Source organism: Watersipora subatra, chromosome 1 (assembly GCF_963576615.1).
Source record: "Watersipora subatra chromosome 1, tzWatSuba1.1, whole genome shotgun sequence".
Taxonomy (NCBI): Eukaryota; Metazoa; Bryozoa; class Gymnolaemata; order Cheilostomatida; family Watersiporidae; genus Watersipora; species Watersipora subatra.
In genome coordinates this window covers 77,152,197-77,178,116 of record NC_088708.1, presented here as the reverse complement: position 1 = coordinate 77,178,116, position 25,920 = coordinate 77,152,197, and the positions used below count along the sequence as shown (strand labels likewise).

Genomic DNA, 25,920 nt, shown 5'->3' with positions numbered 1-25,920 from the left:
TTAAGACAAAACCAATTGAAAGACCGTAATGACATTGGTGACCGTGCAAACCTTTGGAAAAGTGTTTATGAAATTATTACAATTTCTTTAAATTTTCTCATAACAAATAATAATAGATAAACCATTTTATCTAATAACATGTATACTACTGTAATGTCTACTATATTCAATGAAGATTAAAAAACAGTATACTCTGAGCAAAGCAATTTGACTGTCGAGCACAATAATCGATCTTTCTTCACGATTGAATACCAATTACATTATATTATTATAGGTAACTAAAAATAACATTACATAAAAAACCTTAACTAAGGCAGCTGTTCAACATCAGAATGAAGGTCAGCCGACGAGGTGTCAAAATGCAAAATAGGTGCATCTGAAACATTAAAACTTTGGCCCAATCCTAAAGAGGGACCAGGCTGCAATGATGACAGTTCAGCATCCAACGACATCGGTCGTGCAGGCAGACTACCGACATGGCTGTCATCAACATTTTTATTTAAACTTAGCAAAGTATTAGGTGCCACTGCTTCTATCACTTCAGTGCTTGCCGGCAGAACTGTATCAGGCAATCTCGGCGGCACCTTTAAGCCGCTTGCCTCATTCTCACTTTCTGCGTTACTTTCAGGTGCTTCTAATATAACAGAGTGTGAGACGATACGACTGCTGCTGACAGGCAGAGGTCGCAACGTTTGGTTTGAAGTAGAAGGTGTTGAAGGCGGTACGGTAAGTCGTGTGGGGCTACGAGGAGGAGAATTGGAGTTGTCCGCTGTCCTCGGTACAAACATGCGCATGGTCCGAGCGACTGTAGCAAATTTGCCAAGGCCCTGCGGAGCTCTGTCCAACTTCTCTTCAAGATTGAACCCCATAAGGTCCCTCCTAGTGATCATACCGACCACCTGACCCCCGTCCACACTTGTTACAGTCAAGTGTCGAAGGCTGAGAGAGCGAAATATTATATATGTCCGATGCAAGGAAAAATTGGATTTGACTGTCATTGCGGATTGGTTTATATATGGCCTCTACAAATAGAGAGTAAATCTAAAAAAATTGTCTAGGTGGTAATATAATGCCAATCTAATAATTTTAAATTCAACTTGACATTATTAATCTAAATTCAATACTAATATATTTAATAAAAAGTTGACACATGAACCAACTTGAAGATACCATTTACGGTTGCACATACCAAGTAGACCTTGGTGTTGGCGTGCTCTGGTAGAGTCGCGTAGTTATTGAGCATCTCCTCAGTGACAAACGGGTCCTCGAGCTTGTCAATTGTCAGCTGTTCGTACTCGACAGCCGTCACATCAGACGTCAAGTTATTCTCATTGTCTCCAGGCTCTATAAAGGATGCCTTGTGCTTGAGGAGTACAGTCAGTTCGAGCCTGAGGTACAAGAGAGACGTACATAGTAAGACTCTAGCCTGAGGTACAAGAGAGACGTACATAGTAAGACTCTAGCCTGAGGTACAAGAGAGACGTACATAGTAAAACTCTTCACCCTGTCTACATACATGTAACTCATATGCGAGGGCTATACAACTTGAATGTTTATCTTTTGAAATGTAACATCCACAAGCCATATTACACATAGGGTATAAAATTATATTTTGTCTACTCGAAATCGTGTCTGATGTTGGGTTAACAAGCCAATCCACCTTACAATCTCTGAAAACAAAAAGGTGACCGCTATAGAAAGCAAATGAATCATGATATGAAAACAGAGAGAAACAATAGGAGAGGGGATGAATCTTCGCGCACATGCAGGCTGAATTGCTTAAGCCGCTGGTAGGGGTAAATAGAGGCACGGCTGCGGGCTGGAGGAAGGCTGCCAGGTGCCTGTTTGAGCAGACAAGAGGCACGAGAGATTGATTAAGTTTCATTTCTAAAACCTGCTGGACATTGTTGATTATTCGTGATTAAAAACCACGACTAACATCAGGAGAAACAGGAAATAATAAAATATTCCCAAACAGCTGTGCGGTTAGTTGGAAGTAGCATATTGGTAATTGTAGATAGGGTCGATTAGAGGCAGCCTATAAAGCGCAGACATGTTAAACCTGTTCATATACATGGTAAAAGGATTTTCATTGATTATCTGGTATTGTAGGATTTATTTCTATGAGATACACTTTCATGAGCTGATGATTCTGACCAAAAAGGAACTCATCATCCAAGAGTGAGCGGAAGCCTTAATAGCATGCAAAAAATGAAACACAAATTCTAATATTGTATTGTTCTTCCTTCAAAAAAACAATATCAAAACACATGGCACAAAGCTGACAGCATGCTTTGAAAGTACAGCATAGCAAATAGCTGACAGAATGAGCGTGCTGCATGCAGCAGTGAAACATATAGCATGCTACATAGTTAGCAGCACGCTGTACGCAGTAGTGTAACATATAGCATGCTACATAGTTAACAGCACGCTGTACGCAGTAGTGTAACATATAGCATGCTACATAGATAACAGCACGCTGTACGCAGTAGTGTAACATACAGCACGCTACATAGTTAACAGCATGCTGTATGCAGTAGTGTAACATACAACATGCTACATAGCTAACAGCACGCTGTACGCAGTAGTGTAACATATAGCATGCTACATAGTTAACAGCATGCTGTACGCAGTAGTGCAGCATTGAAAATATAAGCAGGTGTGAAGGCCAAATATTAAAACAAATATTGAAACAAGAATACCGTGAAAGACCGTAAAGTCATAATCACTACTAAATCATTAGCCTGAGCTAACAGCCACTTCTTGACACAAAAATTATTTACAGGACTATAGATGAAAACCCTCTGCAAACTTCCATCTTATCTGTATTTAAGCATTAACAGCTCCAATTCCTACGATAAAACCTTTTGACCAACCTCTGGATACTAGCTTTCTTTTGACCACTGATCTCTCATTTGTGGTCGCACGCCTGATTACTTTAGTTGGAATACACACCGTCACCTCTTACTTTATAATTAAAACATATCCTTTTCCTAATTCCTCCGATTGTCAAAGTCAGCCAATAAATGAGCAGAAAAGCTGTTTACCTCGAGCAAATCTGCGAGAGAGTAGAGTAGCTTTCAGTGTAAACACGTAAGAATTGGTGCTAGCAACACGTTTTGCAGAAAGGACTGACTTTAGGAAGTTTCATTCACTACCCTTCCAGATTTTTTATCTATGGTTTTATAAGCTAAAATGACCCACTGGGTACATATAAGAGTGTGACAACTCCTAAAGGCTAACTTAGCCACAAGATACCAAGTATTATTGGGTACTCGCGAGAAGTCCAAGTAAGCTGCAGCGGTGTTTTGAGGATTGAGAGAAGAGCAGATTTGGGTAGTCTAGTGAGCACAGAAATAGCTGCCACATATGACTGACCACCAACTACCTACTTAATGGGGAGGACGGGAGAAGCCAGGATGACCATGTTCAATTAGCATTTGACTCTAATCCATTTAATGCTCACTTGAACATCTGATAATTTCCTCTAAATTTCACTGAGCAACAGAAAATGTTAATTTAAATTATTGAGCAGCGTGTAGAGCTTGCTGTCGAGCTGTGCAAAGCAACTAACCCAACTGCTCTGCTCGGATAGGGAATGGAGGAGTTGGGGGAGGAGAAAGAAAAAGAAAAGATGCACTAGAAGAAAGAGAGAGTGAAGAAAAGACAAAAATGAAGAGAGAAAAAAAATAATGAAGATAGCCCAATATAACTAGACTGCAGATGCAAAGGGAGTCTTCCAGTTGTATTTCATATCCTAGTTGCAAAAAAACTTAAATTGTGTATTATCTTGATTAGAGTCTAATTTTGGTAGAAGAAAAATAAAATCAGAGTTCATAAAAGAATCTCATACAGTGCGTTGGGCTTCAACAAGAGAGCAATGCAGATAACTGGATAAGATGACTTAGCATAAATGGGCTTCTAAAACAAAAACAAATAGAGTGTTGCATCGTAGTTTTCAAAACTACTTTTGCATAGGAGGGACCCCTGCGATTGACAAAGATATTTTCTCACTTTCGCTGTTAGTACTTTATATTCACTATTCACTAGCGATGTGAACTTCTTGTTCCAGCAAAAGCCTGAAGGAACAAAACAGCAATTGTGTCTTGAGTGAAAGCTAAACAGAAATGGAGCCAAAGCTTCCAAAGTCTACATATCACAACCAACCAGCAGAGAAGTGGTCAAATGAGTAAAATTAAAGTCAGAAAATTTCAACTATCGATCCCACTTATTACACAAGGAATGATGATCTAGTGTGCTGCTGAGAAGAAATGGAGTAAACACTGGATTCGCTAAAAACAAATTGACTAATAAAATATGAGCTTTGGTTGCTTCTAGTTGAACCAGCTTGAGCAGATCAAAATTATTTGGTTGCAAGCTTTTGGACTTCAGGTGTTTTGATTGCTTTTCCTTTAGGAAATTCCACACTCCCCCCCCTCCTCAGACTTCCCACACTCCTCAAACGCCCCATACTCCTCAAACTCCCCACAGTCCTCAGATTCCCCTCACTCCTCCGACTCCCCATACTCCTCAGGCTCCCCACAGTCCTCAGACTCCCCATACTCCTCAGACTCCCCACAGTCCTCAGACTCACCATACTCCTCAGACTCCCCACAGTCCTCAGACTCCTCATACTCCTCAGACTCCCCACAGTCCTCAGACTCACCATACTCCTCAGACTCCCCACAGTCCTCAGACTCACCATACTCCTCAGACTCCCCACAGTCCTCAGACTCACCATACTCCTCAGACTCCCCACACATCTTAAACTCCCCACACTTCAAGTCAAAACAGCAAAAAGAACAAGAAAAGTTGTCACAAGCTCTGACAAGAGGGCTTTATGACATGACATGCGAGAGCAGGTAATAATAACTAAAAGAGGCCATGATTAGAGAGAGAAGTTTTAAGACGGATGCTTCGTTTCTCCAAAATAATGAGCTGTAGATGTGTTGTTAGAAAATAGCAGTTTCACAGGCGCCAGATAAAAACAACATTAGTCATATTCCTTGGTGATTTTTGTTGCAAATAACTTCTATTACCATGCATTTTTTGCTGAAAAAATGTGGCCCAGTTACAGTGACCGTAAACATTATGCCTGTGATAAGTTACACCACAGATAAGTATAATTGTATTTTAAGTTTTCCTAGAAAGTTTGTCGACTTAATGACTAGGTTCATACTAATCCCTATCTTCAATTACATGAGAGACCAACCTAGATATGGTGCCTGAAAATATGTCCTGCCCGACAGATGACCTCGACAGAACGGGAAACCCAGAATGTGTAGTTTCGAGAAGCAAGTGAGCTATCTTCTGAACACTTTCCTTGTCAGTTAACGTGATGACGTGCATATTCATCACATGACCAGCTGTGTACAGCTCCAGATTTAGCCTGCAACAACCATGGCAGACAATCTTATGGCAGCACTACGGTCCGAGCGAATACTTCATTTATATACATGGCCTATTTATGTCTAGTCACAATCTGCAGACAATGTTTCGAGGAAAAATAATAGCATTATAGTTGGCAGGTGTTGGCAGGTGTCTAACCCCAATTTTATGAACCACTAGCTAACAGTTATTATACAATCAATAAGAGACTCCCGCAACCCGCTCACATCTTCAACGTGCCTCTTCTACTGGTGGTGAGGTGAAAAGAGGTGCGTCGTGGAGGTGATATCAAGACTCATGGCAGCGGTCAGTAATTTTCACACAACTTCAAGAGTTCTCATGAAATTTAATGCAAATCCTCATCTGCTTTTCACTCGATCGGAGAGCAAAAATATGCCTCAAGTTGGCTGTTTTCTCAAGACTCACCATTTCTAAGTAACACAAACCTTCAAGCATTAAGTTTTACTCTGAATAGACTGCCCTGTGGCACAAGGTGGACTTTCATTGCTACATCTATGCTCATTTTTATTTGCATCCCTCATCATGCATTATTTTGATATGTTTTTATGAGTGGACTACTTCTTCCTATTGGCAAAACACATACTGTACACAGACATACATACCGCTATACACAAAACACACTGTACACAGACATACATACCGCTATACACAAAACACACTGTACACAGACATACATACCGCTATACACAAAACACACTGTACACAGACATACATACCGCTATACACAAAACACATACTGTACACAGACATACATACCGCTATACACAAAACACACTGTACACAGACATACATACCGCTATACACAAAACACACTGTACACAGACATACATACCGCTATACACAAAACACATACTGTACACAGACATACATACCGCTATACACAAAACACATACTGTACACAGACATACATACCGCTATACACAAAACACATACTGTACACAGACATACATACCGCTATACACAAAACACACTGTACACAGACATACATACCGCTATACACAAAACACACTGTACACAGACATACATACCGCTATACACAAAACACATACTGTACACAGACATACATACCGCTATATACAAAACACATACTGTACACAGACATACATACCGCTATATACAAAACACATACTGTACACAGACATACATACCGCTATACACAAAACACATACTGTACACAGACATACATACCGCTATACACAAAACACATACTGTACACAGACATACATACCGCTATACACAAAACACATACTGTACACAGACATACATACCGCTATACACAAAACACATACTGTACACAGACATACATACCGCTATACACAAAATAAATTTATTCCAAAATCTGCTCCATATGCTAAAACTGTCAAATGTAGCAGTAAATAATCCTTTAATTCATTTTACAGCCTGTAAACCTATGATAGCCTTTCAATATCTGCTGCAGGTAAGCCACATAAGTTAAAATAAAGCTTTATATAAGACCGTGTGAAAAACTAAATTTTATATGAAAAGTGAAATCAATAAAACAATAACTAACATAAAGACATTTAAAATGTTTTTAATGTTAAACCTTAAAGAGACGAATAGAGGTGGAGGCTCAGCAATGCACAGGTGATGAGAGATACAGTGTAAGTTTCTCTCACTTACTCTCACTTACAAAACAAAACGGCCATTGTGGAGCATCATATGCTGAGAACGCTGCAGGCATGCAACGAAATAATTGTTCAAAATTTCCCTCATGTCACAAAATTTTTAAGTTAAGATAGCGAGCCGAGTTTGATTGTACGTTTAAAATCCCTGTTTTTATGCAGAGCTAAAAAACTGTGTATAGTATCTGTACACTACAAGGTTTCCAAGCTATACACGTTATCTCCATAGTTCAAATCCAGCAAGACTTTTGAATGTAAAGAATTTTAGATATTACATGAGACCGGAATAAAATTGAACGGTCCTTCTTGTTTTGAGAATACGACCAACTAGCATTCCAACGATTTGATAGTAGATTACCATTACCTTCGTTTTTTTCTGTTGTAGACAATCGGCTCTGATGAGAGAAATGGTATGCACTTGACTTCAAGTAGAGCGTGGTAAAAAGGATGGGTGAAAAAGTCCCCTACCCACTTGGCAAACATTATTGCAACCATGATGGGCAAGAGAAACTGTATATCATTCGTGATCTCCATCTATAAACAAAATTGACTGAAGCACACACCTATACATGAGTAATATGTCCACATGATCACATAAGGCAAAAATGATCAAATATAGCAAACATGATTAGATATGGCAAATATTACTACATATTGTAAGCTGCAGGAGAAATCATTTATGAACATGTTCATGTAATAAATGTATCACAGATTGTACTTTTGCGTGAATCCGCCCCGCGTTCACATTTTCTTTGGGGAGTTTTACATAAAGGTGTAAAAACAAGTATTTTTAAAGAAACTCTATGATTGAGTTTAACTTATCACACTGGTGATCATGACTGGATAATAGCAAAAAAATTTGACCTATTTGGAAACTAGACTAGGGTAAACGCTACCTGATCACAAACCTTTTTTTAAGGAACTATGTTGTTTACACTAAAACCAGCAACCCATCCGATGCAGCCATAGTACTTAGTATAATAACCGCAACTTGACTGAATTATTTTGTGGAAGAGAATAGATGTCTCAGCGCTGGCCAGCCACTACTAATAGATAAATCGCAAACACTCACTTGGCTTCGGTTGGGCTATAAAGCCTACAATTAATATTCTACAGAGCTTTTTCGGCAGATACTTTAGTTTCCTGCCAGTGACAACTGCCAGCAGGTACGCCGAAAGTGCCAAATAAAGCATTAATGACAAAGATCCTAGATGGTTCCCACCAGAAAGGTATTTCTCATGCCAACTCGGATGGCTCGGAGAGCAAGACTTGCAAGGAGGAGCCAAATGTAATCTAAACCAACCAGAGGAGAAAAAACAATGCAAATAAGAACTAGGTAAGAACTAGCATTAACCAGTGCCATTTATTATCGTTGTCTGTAGTGAGAAAGCAATTTACATTAAACTGCTACACCTGCGGGGAATTTGTGCGCAGCTGCTAGAGAATCTATCCCATAACATCCTGCCTGACGAGCTCAACTCAGCATAAATAGATAAAATCTTTTATAACCGCAGTTATTTCCCACGTAATTCATTAAGCCCTGCGATGCTAGAGTCGTTCATCAATGGCCATTGTCACATCGGTGTCATCCAATTGCAATTCACCTGTTTCCTTGGCACGCAAAGATTAATTACAATTTAAAAGAAATTTAACATTCTCCGCGTTGTCCAGATAAAATTGAACAACGAATGCTTAAATAATGCAGTTTCACTAAAAGTCTTACTGGTTGATGACGCATTTACATGTGGTGACCAATAACACTGCATTGACTATGCATTTATCTTCAAACGCATTACATAATGCATAAGTTATTGCATGAATTATTGCATAAGTTGCACCTCAGTAAAGCTGTAAGATTGTGGAATGATACTCGATTGTTAAACAGCAAATGAAAAGTCAACCAAAAAATAATGCAAAGTGTTCGGTGCCTACCAGAATAAAACCCGGTGCTTAGAGAAGTGTACGATACAATTCCATAACATGCATACGCCTACCAGGGCTTATACAAACTGTACCTTTTTATACCAAACCTTTTGACTACACCTTAGTCAAAAAACCTTTTATTTTAACTAACTGCGCTAGACATGAGCCCAGCCAGAAATCGCTCTGCTGCAGACCTTTTGCTATTGAGCAATCTTCTGCAGTTCTAGAAATACTGAACAGAACTACAACTGTGAGTTGAGAAAACTTGTATGTTGAAGAAGCCAAGGAGTGACAGGTGTGAAAAATGTCTTTAAAATGTGTTCGTGTGACCAAACTCTCTTAGTCCTTACAAAGGGAGCTGGTGATGGTTTACAGGCGGTAGATGTCTCCCTTCAAAAAGTGGAAGAGAGAGGATGATCAACCGAGTGCTGCTAGAGGCGAAGACGAGAAACCATCCAGCTCTGCTAGCTTCCAGCCAACCTTGTAATGCTTGCCCACTTATTCCTCCCTAACCACTTCCCTCGCAATGCATAATTCTAATTACAATCTACCTCAATAGTCTTCATATAGAAACACTGGATATCTCAAGAATTCGAAGTGTCATGTAGACTATAAATAAACAATTTGATCAGACAGACAGACAGACCTAAAAATTAAAACAAGATTTAAAAATATGAAATCATACGACCTGAAAGTACAAGGAGAGCTGCAGTGCCACAAGAGAGCTGCAGTGTCACAAGAGAAATCAAGGGAAAAATAGCATCTCAAATATATTCATAATACTGGTCTCGTTAAGACTAAAGGAGCTCAGCCCGCAGCCCTATTAACAGGGCTGTGGGCTGAGCTGGTCGGGCAAAACGAGCCGACAGTTATTGATGAAGTTATTGATGAATATAGATAGAATAGAAATCACAAAAAGATGAATAATTTCATTGTTGCATAATAAGACAATAAAAGAGAAGAGGAGGGCTGCACGCAATGGCCCTGATGTTTGAGTGTATTTCCACAATAAATTTATTTCCATCTTTAAATTTAATCCTAAATTATGTTTAAAATAATCCATTTCTTATTCATTAATTATCTTTAGTAATAATTATGACAGTAGATAATTATTTTAGCTGCACAGTGTCAGTGTATTAGTAATTATTAGTACGTTAAGCATTACATAACGGGAGCTTTATCAACAAGTCGTTAAGTACAATCTACCTGCGCAATAACCTAAGGTCCTCATGTTTAAACTAGCGAGAGCTTGTGATGTTTAAACTAGCGAGAGCTTGTGGAAAAGAGGCTAGTATCCTATTAGTAGCAGCGGGTCTGGTAAATGCCGCTCACATCCTTCTCTTACGGGGAGGAGATAAGTTATGACTACATATAAAGCTGGACTCCACCAAACTCGCTCTAGAGTCCGTCGCAAGGATGTAAACGTTATCACAAACATCAGCTGTTTTTGTGTTTTTCTCTCTTGGCATACTAATAAAAAAGATTCCATTATGAGAATGTTTCGATATTTCGTACGGAGAGAGTGTGTGACAGCCTAGATAGTTATAATTAATAGCAAAAGGGCTAGAGCTGAGGCTAACTCACCATGATTACAGTTAGAGACATGGTGAGTCGAGAGACACCACCAAAGAAAGAGGCAGCGCCGATGAGGGCCATAGCTCCCGGATCGATCCAAGCCCAAAGTCCACCAGTGTGCACACCAAACAGATATACCATAGCTAATCCGACCATCCTTCCATAGAGGCCACCGATAAGCCTGCAAGGGAGAAAACTCTCTCTTTAAACAAGTGCTATTGATTGGTTGATTGAGAGTAAAGTTAGTGTTCAATACATAAAGATATCTAAGTACAAACTGTTAGCCAACAAAAACAACTATATGTAAAGGAAACTGTGCGTGTACTTCAAGCCTGAGAACTGGTAGACGAGACCACATATGCCCATATAGCATACTTACAGCATGGGTACCACGAGTCCACTGGCTATCGCTGTACCCGCCGACCAGCAAGCGCAAATAAAGTAGACAACAAGTACTACTGAGAGAGATGGAAAACCGAAATCATGGTGAGTGTTCCTTGAAAACAGATCTCTGATAGCCCTCTCTCCATTCGTCATGAGGAGGGTTGCGACTACAATCAATGCTTCATTTTCAATAACAATGAGAATAAAGGTAAAAATGTTAAACTGGTATGACACTGTACTGTGTGTGTATCTGTACTCACTGCATAGTGCCATCCATCTATGCAGTGTTTTAGTAGACAATACATTGTAGATACAAGCAGATACACATTACAGATACAAGCAAATTTTAAAAAGCAACATTGTTCTTCTACAATGACAATCACTGATAAGTAATGAAATGACCTACATGTAAGAAAATATAAGCTCTTATTGCGGGCAGATGACGGTATCAGCCACACAATAAAAAGGTTTTTCAACTCTAACAAACCATACAAAAGTTTATCCGGACTCGCATCTCTATTTTTAAATGACAAATCTAGAGCATCATCATATTTACAAATAGCTAATTTTTCTAATCCTATTTCCTATATGTGTCAGGGCAAGAAAGCTGCAAAATATGCAAATTTCAAATGCATGCCATGTCGCTGATAAAATGAGATGACATTTATATGACGCACTTTCTAGACATGATACATGATAGCTTTCTAATAAAAGAACAGGATGCAATGGCATTACTCATCTTTTTCTACACAAGACACGCTTAATGTTGCCCTAGCCAACCAGATGACTACTTGTATGCTAACAGCATGTTGCCCGAGCCAACCAGATGACTACTTGTATGCTAACAGCATGTTGCCCGAGCCAACCAGATGACTACTTGTATGTTAACAGTATGTTGCCCAAAACAACTACAAAACTATTAGCATAATCCATCAGTGCTCACCCTCATTATATGATTCGTTTGAAAAAAAGCCTTTGGAAGTCTTGGTCTCACTGGAACAGTTTACATACGCATTTCCTAAGTTTGAGGCACTCTCACACCACCCGTCTCCACTGTAAATATAAAAACCTAAGGTTAAGTTTACTTTATAACAAACCCTTTTTAGGCAGGAAGCAGTGCAAGAATACACATTAGAATACAAATCAAGAACTGAATGCACATTTTTCTAGCTTCAGCCTACCATATTAACAAACCTATAAAACCCAAAAAAGTTAAAAAAGACCATTTCCTACTCAACTTTGCATTTCACTCGCTACAAGTATGTGCTGTCGACTAGTCAACAATGACAGCCCTGAACTCCTTCAATCATATCAACATGTAAATAACTAGCTTATGGCTGCCTGTACCTGCTTGTGGAGTTGCTCTGTGTGTGGTATCTTGTACAGCCAAAGGCAGCAGGTAAGAAGACTGAAGTAGAGATGTATATAACCTGAATAATAATAAACAGGCATGGTAGATAGCAAGTAGAAATATGGGAGTAATAAACAGACATGGTAGATAGCAGGTAGAAAGAAGGGAGTAATAAACAGGCATGGTAGATAGCAGGTAGAAATATGGGAGTAATAAACAGACATGGTAGATAGCAGGTAGAAAGAAGGGAGTAATAAACAGGCATGGTAGATAGCAGGTAGGAATATGGGAGTAATAAACAGGCATGGTAGATAGCAGGTAGAAAGATGGGAGTAATAAACAGACATGGTAGATAGCAGGTAGAAAGAAGGGAGTAATAAACAGGCATGGTAGATAGCAGGTAGGAATATGGGAGTAATAAACAGGCATGGTAGATAGCAGGTAGAAAGATGGGAGTAATATACAGACATGGTAGATAGCAGGTAGAAAGAAGGGAGTAATAAACAGGCATGGTAGATAGCAGGTAGAAAGATGGGAGTAATAAACAGGCATGGTAGATAGCAGGTAGAAAGAAGGGAGTAATAAACAGGCATGGTAGATAGCAGGTAGAAATATGGGAGTAATAAACAGACATGGTAGATAGCAGGTAGAAAGATGGGAGTAATAAACAGGCATGGTAGATAGCAGGTAGAAATATGGGAGTAATAAACAGGCATGGTAGATAGCAGGTAGAAAGAAGGGAGTAATAAACAGGCATAGTAGATAGCAGGTAGGAATATGGGAGTAATAAACAGGCATGGTAGATAGCAGGTAGAAATATGGGAGTAATATACAGACATGGTAGATAGCAGGTAGAAATATGGGAGTAATAAACAGGCATGGTAGATAGCAGGTAGAAAGAAGGGAGTAATAAACAGGCATGGTAGATAGCAGGTAGAAAGATGGGAGTAATAAACAGGCATGACTGTCAAAAAACAGGTATCAGTAGAAGTAGCTGAGATGGAGAACAATACGATACATAATCTCCTCTTAAAATGAGTCAGAAAATTATATATATACGTATATAATGGCACATCTAGAATACATTATATCTAAGCTGATACGCCAACTTATATCTGAACACTGTTCAACTTGGCAGCAAACCTTTATGGAAGAGAGCCAAACACGAAGCGTCTGATCATTTGTTTCCAACAACAGTTGTTGAGCACTTGACTTAAAATCTTATAATCGAACATTCGAAATAAGCGAATGGCAGTTTCACAGACAAAAATACAAGGAGGCAGCCCCATTATGCGATGTGCCACAGTTAAAAAATAGTTTAACAATCAAAAACTTATATGAATGGATGTCAAATATTCCAACTATTAGCATCACACTAGATGGTAATTAGAGCCACAGAAGACAAAATGAGAAGTTCAGCATTAAATATGAAAAGCGGTTAGTACGTTCACCCACAAGAACAAACAGGAACATTCTGCGTTATGTCGCTGAAAAGAGTTAATAAAAACTCATCAAGTTTTTTCTTTCAAATCACTGATTTGTCAAGATAGGTAAATTTGAGCAAACAACTATTGCAATTGGTTAGCGCTAACATATGACCACTGTGATTGGCTTCTACAGACAAAGCTTACAATATGATTGGACCATGGTAACACGTCTATGTTGTGATTGGACTGCTGACGTACCAAGATGATTATCGGTTCAGCCAGCCTGCAGAATTTCATCAGGTAGGGTGACTGTATGCTAGAGAGAAGACTCTTTCTTGCTCTAACAATTTTTAAATTGGTAAATGTGAAGAGAGAGCCGAGGAGGCCGCCCAAGACTCCAATGATGATTGTTGGTACGAAAATGGAGATGTGGAAGTCGAACGAGCGATACACCTGTACACACAAGATGCGATTAGTTAGCAAGGCTAATTATTGTGTAACACGTGAGACACTCGACTAACTGTCACCATAGAGAATGCGGAGGTGATGAATGGTACCTGACTACTGAGAGCCGCTGAGCGCGTATCAAACAAAATCATCGCTCTCAGCTACTCCACGGATTAACCTCTTTAATCAAGGACAAAGCTGGCACTACAGTCAGCCCTGCACCTCGCTAAACCCACAAAATATAACAAAAGGAATTAAGATTAAGTTTTTTGTTTACTCATTGAGCTGTCTGAAGAAAAAACCTCTGAGCATTACTCTCTTTGAGCTTTCTAATTCTACTTTGTAAGAAGAAAAAATGATAATTTTGCAGGCATTATCTGAGTTCAAAGGTTGGCAAGCACTCGCGGACAACTCTTGCAAGTTTGGCTCATCAAACAAAGTGAATAACGTATAACTTTGAGACGTATTGAGCAACACCTAGCGCTCTAAAAACTTCTTGGTGATAGAGAGATGATGTATTAAGATAGAATCAGCTTTCTTGAGCCCTCCGTGTGACGCTATTGCCTCTAATTACGTGAGATTATATTTTTAATACTCACAAATTCCAAAACAACAAAGAGATTACACAAACGCTGATACTAGCTTGAGATAGCGGAGCATTCTAGGCGGTGTTTGTCTAACAGTATCAATACCTGTAAATGCTTTTTAGCAGTAAAATATAATTCTGCCTTCTTCCAAGCTCAATTGAACATTTCACATACGCTAAAGAACTTTAATTTGTGATTAAAAATGACCAAATTTGTTCTGCAACGAAACTTGTCTAGTAAAATATTTCTCCGTGAGCCAACCAAGCCTTAAGACACGCAATGATCCGAGTGAGCAATAGCTATTTCAGTGTATTTTAGCAAAAATGAACTTTGTAGCCTTAAAGCCTTGCCTTGAATAATATAGACTGGGAAGATTGGAAGAGCCCAAATATGCCAGTATAGTCAAAGCCCGTGAATGCTGAGTTTCCTAGATTTGAGGTGAATACAGAAACCATACAACAGAAGAAGATCTGCCAACTGAGTTTCTCATTCCAGAAAGAGGAAACCTAAAGAATGAATGCAACAGTCGCACATGTTCAGAGTGTGAAGTCAGAAGAGCAAAGCATGATGTTCTTTTATATATACATAGCATTAGATAGGTAAGTTTTTAACAATGATGTTTTATGACCTGCATCAGACTGAAGGTGATACACGAGTTTAAAGTTTTAGAGGTTTGTTGCATCTAAAACATGTTTAGGGTATTCTATTGGGCAGTACAAGAGAGCAGACGATTCCACAAGGCCGCTCACGCCTAAACTCTATAAAACACATGATATACTGTTCAAGACAACACAGAATGTATACCACATCGAATAACAAATAAACATACTTAGCAACACACTTCGATTAAAATTTGCCACAGCAATAAATAATTTATGCATATATCTCGCAGTATAAACTTATTCACAATTGGACATGAAAGCATAGAACCTTGATACATGTCCAACTACAGCGGGTATTAGTTTCCTGACAAAGCTTACCTAGTGTGAGTTTCATAGAAAACAAACAATGAAATAGGTATTTAAGTATTTCCTTGCAATCGGAAAGTATAAAGTAAAGGTTGTCAAGACAGAAATAAAAAATAATTATGTAATAATAAACCATAAACATATTCACTGATAGCCCCAGTTAGCTACTTCGTCAATATAATCTGCAGATCTAAATGTAGGTTTAAGAGGTACGGATACATACCTCTTCCATGGAGAAGAGTAAACCACCAACTGGAGCGCCAAATGCTGCGGCAACACCTGCTGCCGCTCCCGCTGACACAAAATTTCTCCTAAAAGTAATTCCTATTAATGTAAGTCTTTATATACCGTTCTCTCTTTCAGGCATTCAAGAAATATAGATAGTTTTTTAGATTCCAAAGCTTGATAACATGCTTTGAGCCTTCAAATCTTTTTTAAGAGGTCTGAGATTGAACAATTCAAACACTGTCAACTAAAATAAGTACTGTATATGTTATAGCTGACCAACTGTCAACAAAAAGAAGTACTGTATATGTTATAGCTGACCAACTGTCAACTAAAGGATGTACTATATATGTTGTAGCTGACCAACTGTCAACTAAAGGAGATACTATATATGTTGTAGCTGACCAACTGTCAACTAAAGGAAGTACTATATATGTTGTAGCTGACCAACTGTCAACTAAGGGAGGTACTACTTATGTTGTAGCTGACCAACTGTCAACTAAAGGATGTACTATACATGTTGTAGCTGACCAACTGTCAACTAAAGGAGGTAATATATGTGTTATAGCTGACCAACTGTCAACTAAAGGAGGTACTATATGTGTTATAGCTGACCAACTGTCAACTAAAGGAGGTACTATATATGTTGTAGCTGACCAACTGTCAACTAAAGGAGGTACTATATATATTGTAGCTGACCAACTGTCAACTAAAGGAGGTACTATATATGTTGTAGCTGACCAACTGTCAACTAAAGGAGGTACTATATATGTTGTAGCTGACCAACTGTCAACTAAAGGAGGTACTATATATATTGTAGCTGACCAATTGTCAACTAAAGGAGGTACTATATATGTTGTAGCTGACCAACTGTCAACAAAAGGAGGTACTATATGTGTTATAGCTGACCAACTGTCAACTAAAGGAGGTACTATATATGTTATAGCTGACCAACTGTCAACTAAAGGAGGTACTATATATGTTGTAGCTGACCAACTGTCAACTAAAGGAGGTACTATTTATGTTGGAGCTGACCAACTGTCAACAAAAGGAGAATAATCTTCAGTTCTAACAGAATTTGATGTCTAATAATTGTTGATGTTAAACTAATGTATCTGTTTCTCAGACGTTTTTTGCAGCCATCCTTTCACTAACGTTTATGAATTCATAGTCTAAGATGCTTTTTATTCTCAGAGGAAATAGTTAATAATACTGATTAGCATTGCTAAACAAAGAAAAGAACCTGCAATAATATGGCAATAGCAACATAATGATTGTATCAAAAATTTAATTTGCAAAAAAAGCTATTTCTTATCGATGAGGCTAACCACAGGAATTCTATCTGCAAACCAGCTAAATACCCTGGTGCATAGATAGACCAATACTATTGCAGAAATCATAGCGCTGTAGTATGGGCCCTTTAACAATTTGGTAATGCATATGAAGGGGGGGGGGGTTGAAGGCAACACTCAGTCTTAAAAATAATTTTGATGAGCTACTTTCACCTCTTGCTTGGAAAATTTTACACAACCTTCAGTTAGAAAGCAACTGTATCCTTGTATAACGCTAAAGAACTACAGTTGCAACCAGTGAATGAACGAATAAAAAGAATTACAGCAAGGATTGAGAAGTGACTTCAAACCAAGCAAAAAAGCTGAAGTTATGTCGTACTTATCACACTTAATTAAAACTGGTTATTATTGAAAGCCTGAAGTAAGTCACGTAGCAGAATGGTTGTCTATTTCACCACATTAAAGCTTCGTAAACAAATACCATACGAGAATGTTAACAGCTTTCATCAACAGGCTATAATCAGAAATCTTGCGAGCAAACTATTGCAAAAACTCATACAGTAAAATCTCTGCCTATCAAGTTTCCAATATACTATGTAAAATCTGAGCAAATTTTTGCCTCTACGTCATAAGTAATTTTCAACATCTGACTCTCATAGTTTCTCATAAAGCTAAGTGTGTTTATACTTCACAGGTTAAGTTAGAGGAAGTCAGACACGTATCTCTATCACATCTCTACTTCTGATAGTCTAATCTACTGATTACTTTGACTACACGTCTGTTCTTACTGTTTCTATATGAGAGTAATAACAACAATAAACCCTTTTTTAATCATTATTACTTTATTAGGATCATATAATTTACGTATTTGTTATAGATTCAGTTTGTATCTAGTTGTATAGAATGCAATTGTTTAAATGTGTAACCACCTGAAGCATTTATTGACAGGTTATCAGAATGTTTTGGCTGATCAAATTAAACCAAGTACAGTATATTCCTACAAGAAGGATTATTTGCTACAACAGACAGTTTTAATATCTGAAGTAGATTTTAAAACAAGTGAACTTTGTATGTAAAGATTTAATTGTAAACATTTATTTTGTTTTCCTATGACAAACACCAAACGCCGCATATATACTCTCCTATGACATACGCAAAAAGCCACATATACACTTAATAGAAAACCACATCAAGGTTATCAAGGAGGCAAATCACTGTTGGCATTTGTTGATCACTTATTCATTAATACATGTAGGTTTGCTCATTTAGTCAAATCATTGAGACACTGTATCAGTGATTAATATAAAGACATACAGCATGAGACAATCCCCACTTCGCTACCGCCTGAAGGAATGATTCTGTAGGTAACATCTGCCTAAAAATATTTCTAGTAAAACAAACCTGTCTTCAGAGTTTCTGAACCGTTCAAAAAAAGGGAACTTAACCTTCAAGGTATCTGACTTAAACTGACTCACTCCAGCCCCAACCAGACTTCTACAAGAGATGGCATAAACTCAAGGAGATCTCTACCAAAAAGGATTTTAGGTTTCAGTAGAAAATTCAACAAAAGAATCAACAAATCATCACAAGTAAATGACTTGCGAATAATAAGCTTTGAGAGTTATCTTATTTCGACATAAAAAGCTGCAAACTAATTATTAAAAACCGAACTGGACAACTAGTGGAAGCGATCACACAAACTGAGTGTACCTGTTTAATAAGAGTAACACATAAAAAATATATAAAATGCCAAAGCAAATAAAATATAAATTTTGAGCAAAGAGTGACCCAAAGTGCTGATTCATAGCTACAGAAAGAACTATAAACTTACTAATTTAGATTTTTCAAACTTGCAATCATCAAAGCTCAGCAAGCACCTCTTCAACAAGCCTAGTAAACCTTACTTAACAACCCTAGTACTACCTACCTAGTAAACCTTACTTAACAACCCTAGTACTACCTACCTAATAAACCTTACTTAACAACCCTAGTAAAACTAAATGTCCCACTTATCTAATCATCTGTTACACAGTTCTATGACAGATATGTCACATTTACACCGTATCAATAATATGCAGCAATAACTTCAAATAAAAACATGATTTAGTAATAACTCACCCGAGGTGTATCATAGGGCCCTCAGGACCTACAGGCATCCCGCTGCCAACAGACAGGCAGCAAGAGAAAAACTTAATAACGAGGGTTTTCACATTGAATATATGTCGAACTTGCGTGCCATTTAGGAAGCATATGAGCTCCGGCAAACCACTTCCTCCCGCCGATGGTCGCACAAACTATAAAAGTATGTTTCAATGAAATGCCTTACATAAAAATTATTTTGAAATGTTGTTTAAACTACGATGAGATGGTAAAACTACCAACAAGTCATCACAACTTTTACTGATTGCTGTAAAAGCACTGCTACACTAAAGTGTTTCGAAAAACAAGGTGACCGTATGATGGTTATGCGCTAGGTTTGGTCATTGGCAAAAAACTACAGAAAGTTTTCAAGAAGTACAGTATAACATGCAAATAAAATGCTATAAAAACAGGAAACAACAAATATTCATAAGTTATATATACTTATATACCAGTTTAAAAAAATTAGAAAGAAAAGGGGACCGAATTGCAACTCTGCTTAATGGCTTGTACTCCGCATGCGTGTGGGATAGTACACCTTGAGATAGAGAACGAAAATATTATCGAGAACTCAGGCTTTAAAACAGGAGCAATGGTAGCTAAATGACTTTTCGGTGGGAGTCTGGGTTCACTCAACAACCACCACAAGCAGATGCTGCTGAGATTTTCACAGTATAGCTGAGATATAATTTAAACAATAAATGTTGACCATAATGAAAACTTACCACAATTAGCGCTGAACCAAAGAAAAGGAAGAGTAAAGAGAAGCCCAGGAGCCAGCCCCAGGCTTGAACAAGGTTATTATCCTAAAAAACGATGTCACAAGACAATCTACTAAATAACAAAGTTCATACACTTTACGTACTGAGGTTTTAGTACCAGGAGTTATTTCCTACCTGATATCATACACTAAATATACTGATGGTTTATTACTAGGAGCTATCTCCTACCTGATACCATATACTAAATATACTGATGGTTTATTACTAGGAGTTATCTCCTACCTGATATCATACACTAAATATACTGATAGTTTATTACTAGGAGTTATCTCCTACCTGATACCATACACTAAATATACTGATGGTTTATTACCAGGAGTTATCTCCTACCTGGTATCCTACACTAAATATATTGAGAGTTTATTAGCAATATTAAACAATACTGCAGGTTGCCTCTCTTTTAATACTTAGCACTGTCAGCAGATTTCATTTGAACTTCTGCTCATAAACTGCCTACTCAAGATTTCTAATGAATACAAAATGAGAACTGAAACACTCTATTGCATTTAAAACAAACAAGAAAATAACTGAAGATAAAAATAGATATGACAGCAAAGAATTAGGTGAACTCACTTCAATGTAATCGGTAGCCTTATCTATGCGAATGTCTGTGAGAAACTCAATGGTTTGGTGCAGAAGATATCCTATAAAACCGACAATAAATCCTATGAGCCCCATCATGAGCCACTGGTCCCAGTCCAGCCTGCATGAACGCATTAGAGTATCAACGTCATTATAATATCAATATCATTATAATATCAATATCATTATCGTTATAATATCAATGCGCTCACATTTAAAGGGTAAGAATTTGCGGAGTCTACTGGCAAAAATGACAGCACAATGTGAAACAGAATGACTTCTCTAAAAGGGTAGACTGACGGGCAGCAGTCTAAGTGTCTAAACAGTCTATGTGCACCTGGTACACACAGAAACACTTATCACCATAACAGTCCCTCTCTGTCCAGGCTAGGAAGCTTGGAGTTATCTTCTCATCCTCCTAGGTTTACTCCTGAGGCCTCGAAGAGTGTCATCTTATTTTAAGACAATTTTAAGACAATCCAATATTAAATGGTGGTATAGTCCAAAAGCTAACTAACCTAGATGGTTGACGCTTGATCCAATTTTTGTAGACTTCACTATGCGAGGGAAGATAATCCTGGCTTTCATATGTATATAAAGTTTCCTTCTCCTCTACGGTATATTTATGATTTGTGAAAGTGCTTTCAAAGTCACGGCCCTGCAAAGTGACACCAAAATGACTAACTTGAGATTGTGTCTTACAATTAGACAAGCGTGATATGTGTTAGGCTTTATTTGACCTCTTACAAAAACTTGATCAAGTACTACCTCCTCCTATGTCTACCTGACACGTGGTGTCACTAGCAGTGATCAACTACTACCTCCTCCTATGTCAACCAGACAGGTAGTGTTACTATCAGTGATCAACTACTACCTCCTTCTATGTCTACCTGACACGTGGTGTTACTAGCAGTGATCAAGTACTACCTCCTCCTATGTCTACTTGACACGTGGTGTCACTAACAGTGATCAAGTGCTACCTCCTCCTATGTCTGTCTGATTTACACAGATTGCTGCAGAGTTCAGTTTCTACCAACCTTCTGAAAAAAACCAAGCTCTTTGGCATCTGAAGCATAGTGCACTGCATCATCCTCCGGTGGCTTAAAGCTGACACCATACTTGGAAAGTTTAGATAACTTTTTCTGTAGACCGCCTGATCGACTGGTTTCTGCAGATCGACCAGCACCCACTGACAAAGATGTACCGGAGGGTTCGAGAGTCCTTAAACGTAGGACATTTTCACTTATTCCATTATCATCTTGTTCTGTTTCCATTATTTGAGTACCAGCAACGACCTGTCGCTGGGAGAATAAACCTACCAACCTGCAAATATATAATGCTATGAGGCCACTCAAAGGTTTCTGCTGATACACGTTACTAAAACAGATAAAAAAGAAGACATCAACATGTAATAAGCTTTTAGCATCGGGGTTGCTATCCTGATATAACTAGATTTAAACTTGTAAGCAAATGGTTCTATTACACAGAAGAAATATTCATGCAGGGTTCCCAACACAATCTGCAAGCAATAACGGAGCATCTGTAGCCATTACTCACAGAGTAGTAGAAAGTACCGCCTATGTCCACTCATCTCACATCTCATTTCTAGCAAACAAATAGTTACTTAAAAGTAAGCATAAGTAAACTAGTAGTATGCGATCATAAAATGACTGTACCATCACAAAATATACAGCCATCAACTTGCTCTTGCTTTTCAATAATTTGATACTTCTATGATATTAATTCTCAACTTCAAACTACACAAACCCTCTCGCAACAACTTCAACAAACTAGATAACATTCAAAATTACCTAACAATTTCTATAAAAAATATTGAAACTCCAGTTATAGTAGAAGTTACCACCAGTTGGGTTGATTATTTTCTGGCTATAGCTCAAATAATTTAAATTGTTAAATCAATTCTGAAAAATACTTTTCAAATACTTTAGTTTGATGAAAGCTGTAGTTGTGGTTTTTAAAAGCCTGCTGATAGCTAAATTTCACAAAGCTTATTACACACTCTAACAAAGATAACTCTGTGATAACTTGCCAGTGTATTAGAGCACTGGTGCCAAAAAACTAGAGAGCTATAGCCGTCAGCATAATAGTAAGAGTTGGTTTAGAGTTTATCCACTTGAGAGAACTTCAAGCATTGCAAGAGAACTAATTCATCTCAATTTACTCCTAATCGTGTAATTTGCTGTTGTATAATAAATAAAACATTTTTAAAGTGCTTCTATCTTCCAACATCTTTTATTTATTGTCGTACTTTTTAAATGGTTTTCAGGCAAAGGACAACTAAAACCAAATGTTGACAAGAGCAAGGGGGTAGCTGAAGTTACATTTTTAATTGCCATACTTCCTGTAATGAAAATTTTTCTCTCAGAGCCAACAAAAAAGGAATCACAGTCATTGGTTGATAAATGAAAACTAATTATAGTTAAGTACAAAAAGTATCTATTCTGTTACCATACTTTAATGTTGATGTGTGCGGCATTTACAAAATCAGTATTGGTTGTGTGTAATGGGCTCACTAAACTACAAGTGTCACATTATTTTCGATTGTTCATATAGCTAACATGGTACTTAACGTTTTTTAATTCCACATTTTTAATTTCATATTTTGAATTATTTTTCAACAATTCAACTAAGAACTTAATGATTTTTGACACAGACTATAGCCCACAGTTTTGTGTTGAACCTCTTAACCGTGGCTTTTTTAAAAACTATCTATTTTTGCAACAGTTCTATTTGGTTAATCTGATTTATTTAAAAAAAGCAAATCTTTTGCATTTATGTATGCTATATTAAAATAAAACTGAATAGTAAGTTTGCTTTTCAGAGATTGGTTGAAACAAAACAGTCTAGCTTACTCCTTGCAGGTGTTTGAAGGTGATGACACTTTCTCAGTAGGTTCTCAATTTATGCTCTTAGACTCAATGGAGTGAAGGCGGAAATCAGCTGTTAGCCACAAAGCTCACCACCATCTGAATAAGAAGTAGCTTCCATACCATGGTAAGTGTAGACAACAAAGCTAATCTAAAAAGTATTTGAGCTACAATTAAAAAACATTGTGTCTACTAACAAAAAGGCACTGCTACTGCTTGCATCACCGCAAGGACTACGAAGACCTAGAAGAGAGCAAGTTGTAAGAGGTTGTAAGTACCGTAATTGTAATGTAAGTACAAGCTTCTATAGTAAGTAAGTAACAGTAAAGAAACAATTATCCAACTCAGCTGATGCAGTAAAAAAGGAAGCATAAGTAAGTAAAGAAAGCCTAATGAAAAGTAAGAGAGTGTAAGGCATAAAACAATCTGCTAGCTAAATAGCCAGCAAGTCATATATGTACGCTTTCAAAATCAAAAACAGATTTATATGCATACTGTATGAAAAACTTGCAACTTACGTATAAAAATTAAAATAGAAAGTTGCATAAGTATGCCAATATAGCCTGTGCTGCCTACCACGTTAGTATCCACACTAAGCACATACATATGGTTTTAATGCTACCGAATCAAGCTATATGTATATGTACGTGACTAAATAATATACTAACTTAGTTTTTGTCACTGTTTAATTGTGTACAGAACGGTTTATTGTGATAATGAGAGGAAACATTCAGCTCATCCTATTATTTCATATAGTGAAATTGCAACAACATTACATTGGTACTTGTATTATCCTATCGCTAGTCTTTATTTGAACTATTTTAGCAATTAATTGAATAATGCTAAACTAAAGAGAATCTTCACGTCCAATGGACCTAAAAATCCTTTAAAGGGGCTCAAAAAATGAGATTAGAGTGAATAAAACTCTATCACTACGATAATTGTGCGTTGACTTTAGTTTGCGCTGCTAAATATTTTTTAATGTTGGCGTATAATTATTAAATACAGCTTCTGCAAACAATGGTCATTCATGAATGTTAACAGTTGTGTTCCAACGGATGAGTAACTAAAATTTTTTTACAATAAAAAAAGCGTTTGAGACATTGTTGTCGCTAGCCTATAGTTCGTAAACAATTGAGAGACACTAGAACATCCATTCATCCTTTAAGGGTTTTAGAAAGGTTGTTGTCTATGTCAAGGAAGCAAAACTAAAACCGCCCATTGAACGTTGTAGTCGATACTTGACCTACAAATATTACTAGGGGATAAATTGAAAAACGTCGAAAATCTATTCGTTGATTGCTCGTGACCTAAAAACGCTACTTAAAAAGTATTCACTATGTCGTCGGATTTGTAGAGAAAAAGCACACGCTGCAATATTTTATGACCCAGCGTAATGGTCTCAAATACAAACTGACTATATGGGAATTTTCCTACTTGTTATATAACGATTTAATTTTTTTTATTCAATTTGAATTTACGCATAAACTTATCAATCTGCCATAAAACCGATAGAACTAAAATTCATAATTTGTTCACGAACTAGAATATTACCTAATTGTAAGACGGAGTTTGATTATTTTTTTTATCATGATTGCCCAGTAATTAAGCTTGAGCATAAAATCTGACTGTACTAAATCTTTTAGAATAAGTGAGTAACAAGTATGACTCTGTTCTCTTCCAGACTTTTTGGTACCATTGTTTATTTATTCCAATTCATTAATTTTGTCTTGGAATAATGTATAAAGCTCTAGTAGGACAACAGCCAGCTGGGCAATCATATCCATCACACTGTCTGGTCTTCTAGAAATTGTAAAATTGGTATTATCTACTCACTCCCATTGTAAGATCATTGCCTTTTTACCAGCTATTAGATTTACTTGAAAGATTGCGGGTTGCTATGCCTGTCAGCTGATTCTTGGTCAACATCAGTCACTGCTCACAGCTCAAGCTGTTTCCTTTACTGCAGTACGTTTTGCTAACTTGACACGTAATGATAAGAGGTAAACCCTTTCCTTGTAAGAGACAAGCTGTAGTGATTGATACAACCATTAGTATGAGTGCAATTTCCGTAAACTGTAATTGTTTTTTACACCATAAAAGATAATAAACAACTTCGGCCCAAACGAGGAGCGGTGTAACTTGCAATTTTATAGTTCACCAAAGACAAGGCCATCACATAGTTTATGAGAAAAAGGATGGGCTAAGCCAGGCCATAAACTGAGAATGTTGAACTTGCTTGAGCCATCAGTTGTCCTTTTAGGAAACTAACCTGCCTAGAAGCTCGTCTACTAAATT

The 25,920-nt window shown here is 37.5% G+C and overlaps 1 protein-coding gene across 1 annotated transcript; it reads right to left on the bottom strand.

Annotated features, from left to right (window-relative positions):
* Positions 1-73: 73 nt before the first annotated feature.
* LOC137395091 (chloride channel protein C-like) lies at positions 74-23,741 on the bottom strand. The gene is made up of 18 exons (XM_068081885.1): positions 23,608-23,741; positions 21,772-22,057; positions 21,253-21,392; positions 20,726-20,855; positions 20,096-20,176; positions 19,350-19,525; positions 18,633-18,725; positions 15,938-16,025; positions 15,097-15,252; positions 13,971-14,165; positions 12,282-12,364; positions 11,878-11,987; positions 10,930-11,101; positions 10,560-10,731; positions 7,417-7,586; positions 5,213-5,389; positions 1,190-1,388; positions 74-1,022 (listed from the first exon to the last, which is right to left on the bottom strand). The coding sequence occupies exons 2-18, from the start codon at positions 22,006-22,008 to the stop codon at positions 309-311; spliced, it is 3,093 nt and encodes a 1,030-aa protein (XP_067937986.1). The 5' UTR covers positions 22,009-22,057; positions 23,608-23,741; the 3' UTR covers positions 74-308.
* Positions 23,742-25,920: the final 2,179 nt, after the last annotated feature.

Bases quoted from the DNA above. Each gene is read 5' to 3' on its own strand.
- LOC137395091 (XM_068081885.1), bottom strand. From the start codon at position 22,008: ATGGAAACAGAACAAGATGATAATGGAATAAGTGAAAATGTCCTACGT. The intron at 21,393-21,771 runs GTTGGTAGAAAC...GTCACTTTGCAG, and splicing joins AGCTTGGTTTTTTTCAGAAG to GGCCGTGACTTTGAAAGCAC. The intron at 20,177-20,725 runs GTGAGTTCACCT...ATCGTTTTTTAG, and splicing joins AGGCTACCGATTACATTGAA to GATAATAACCTTGTTCAAGC.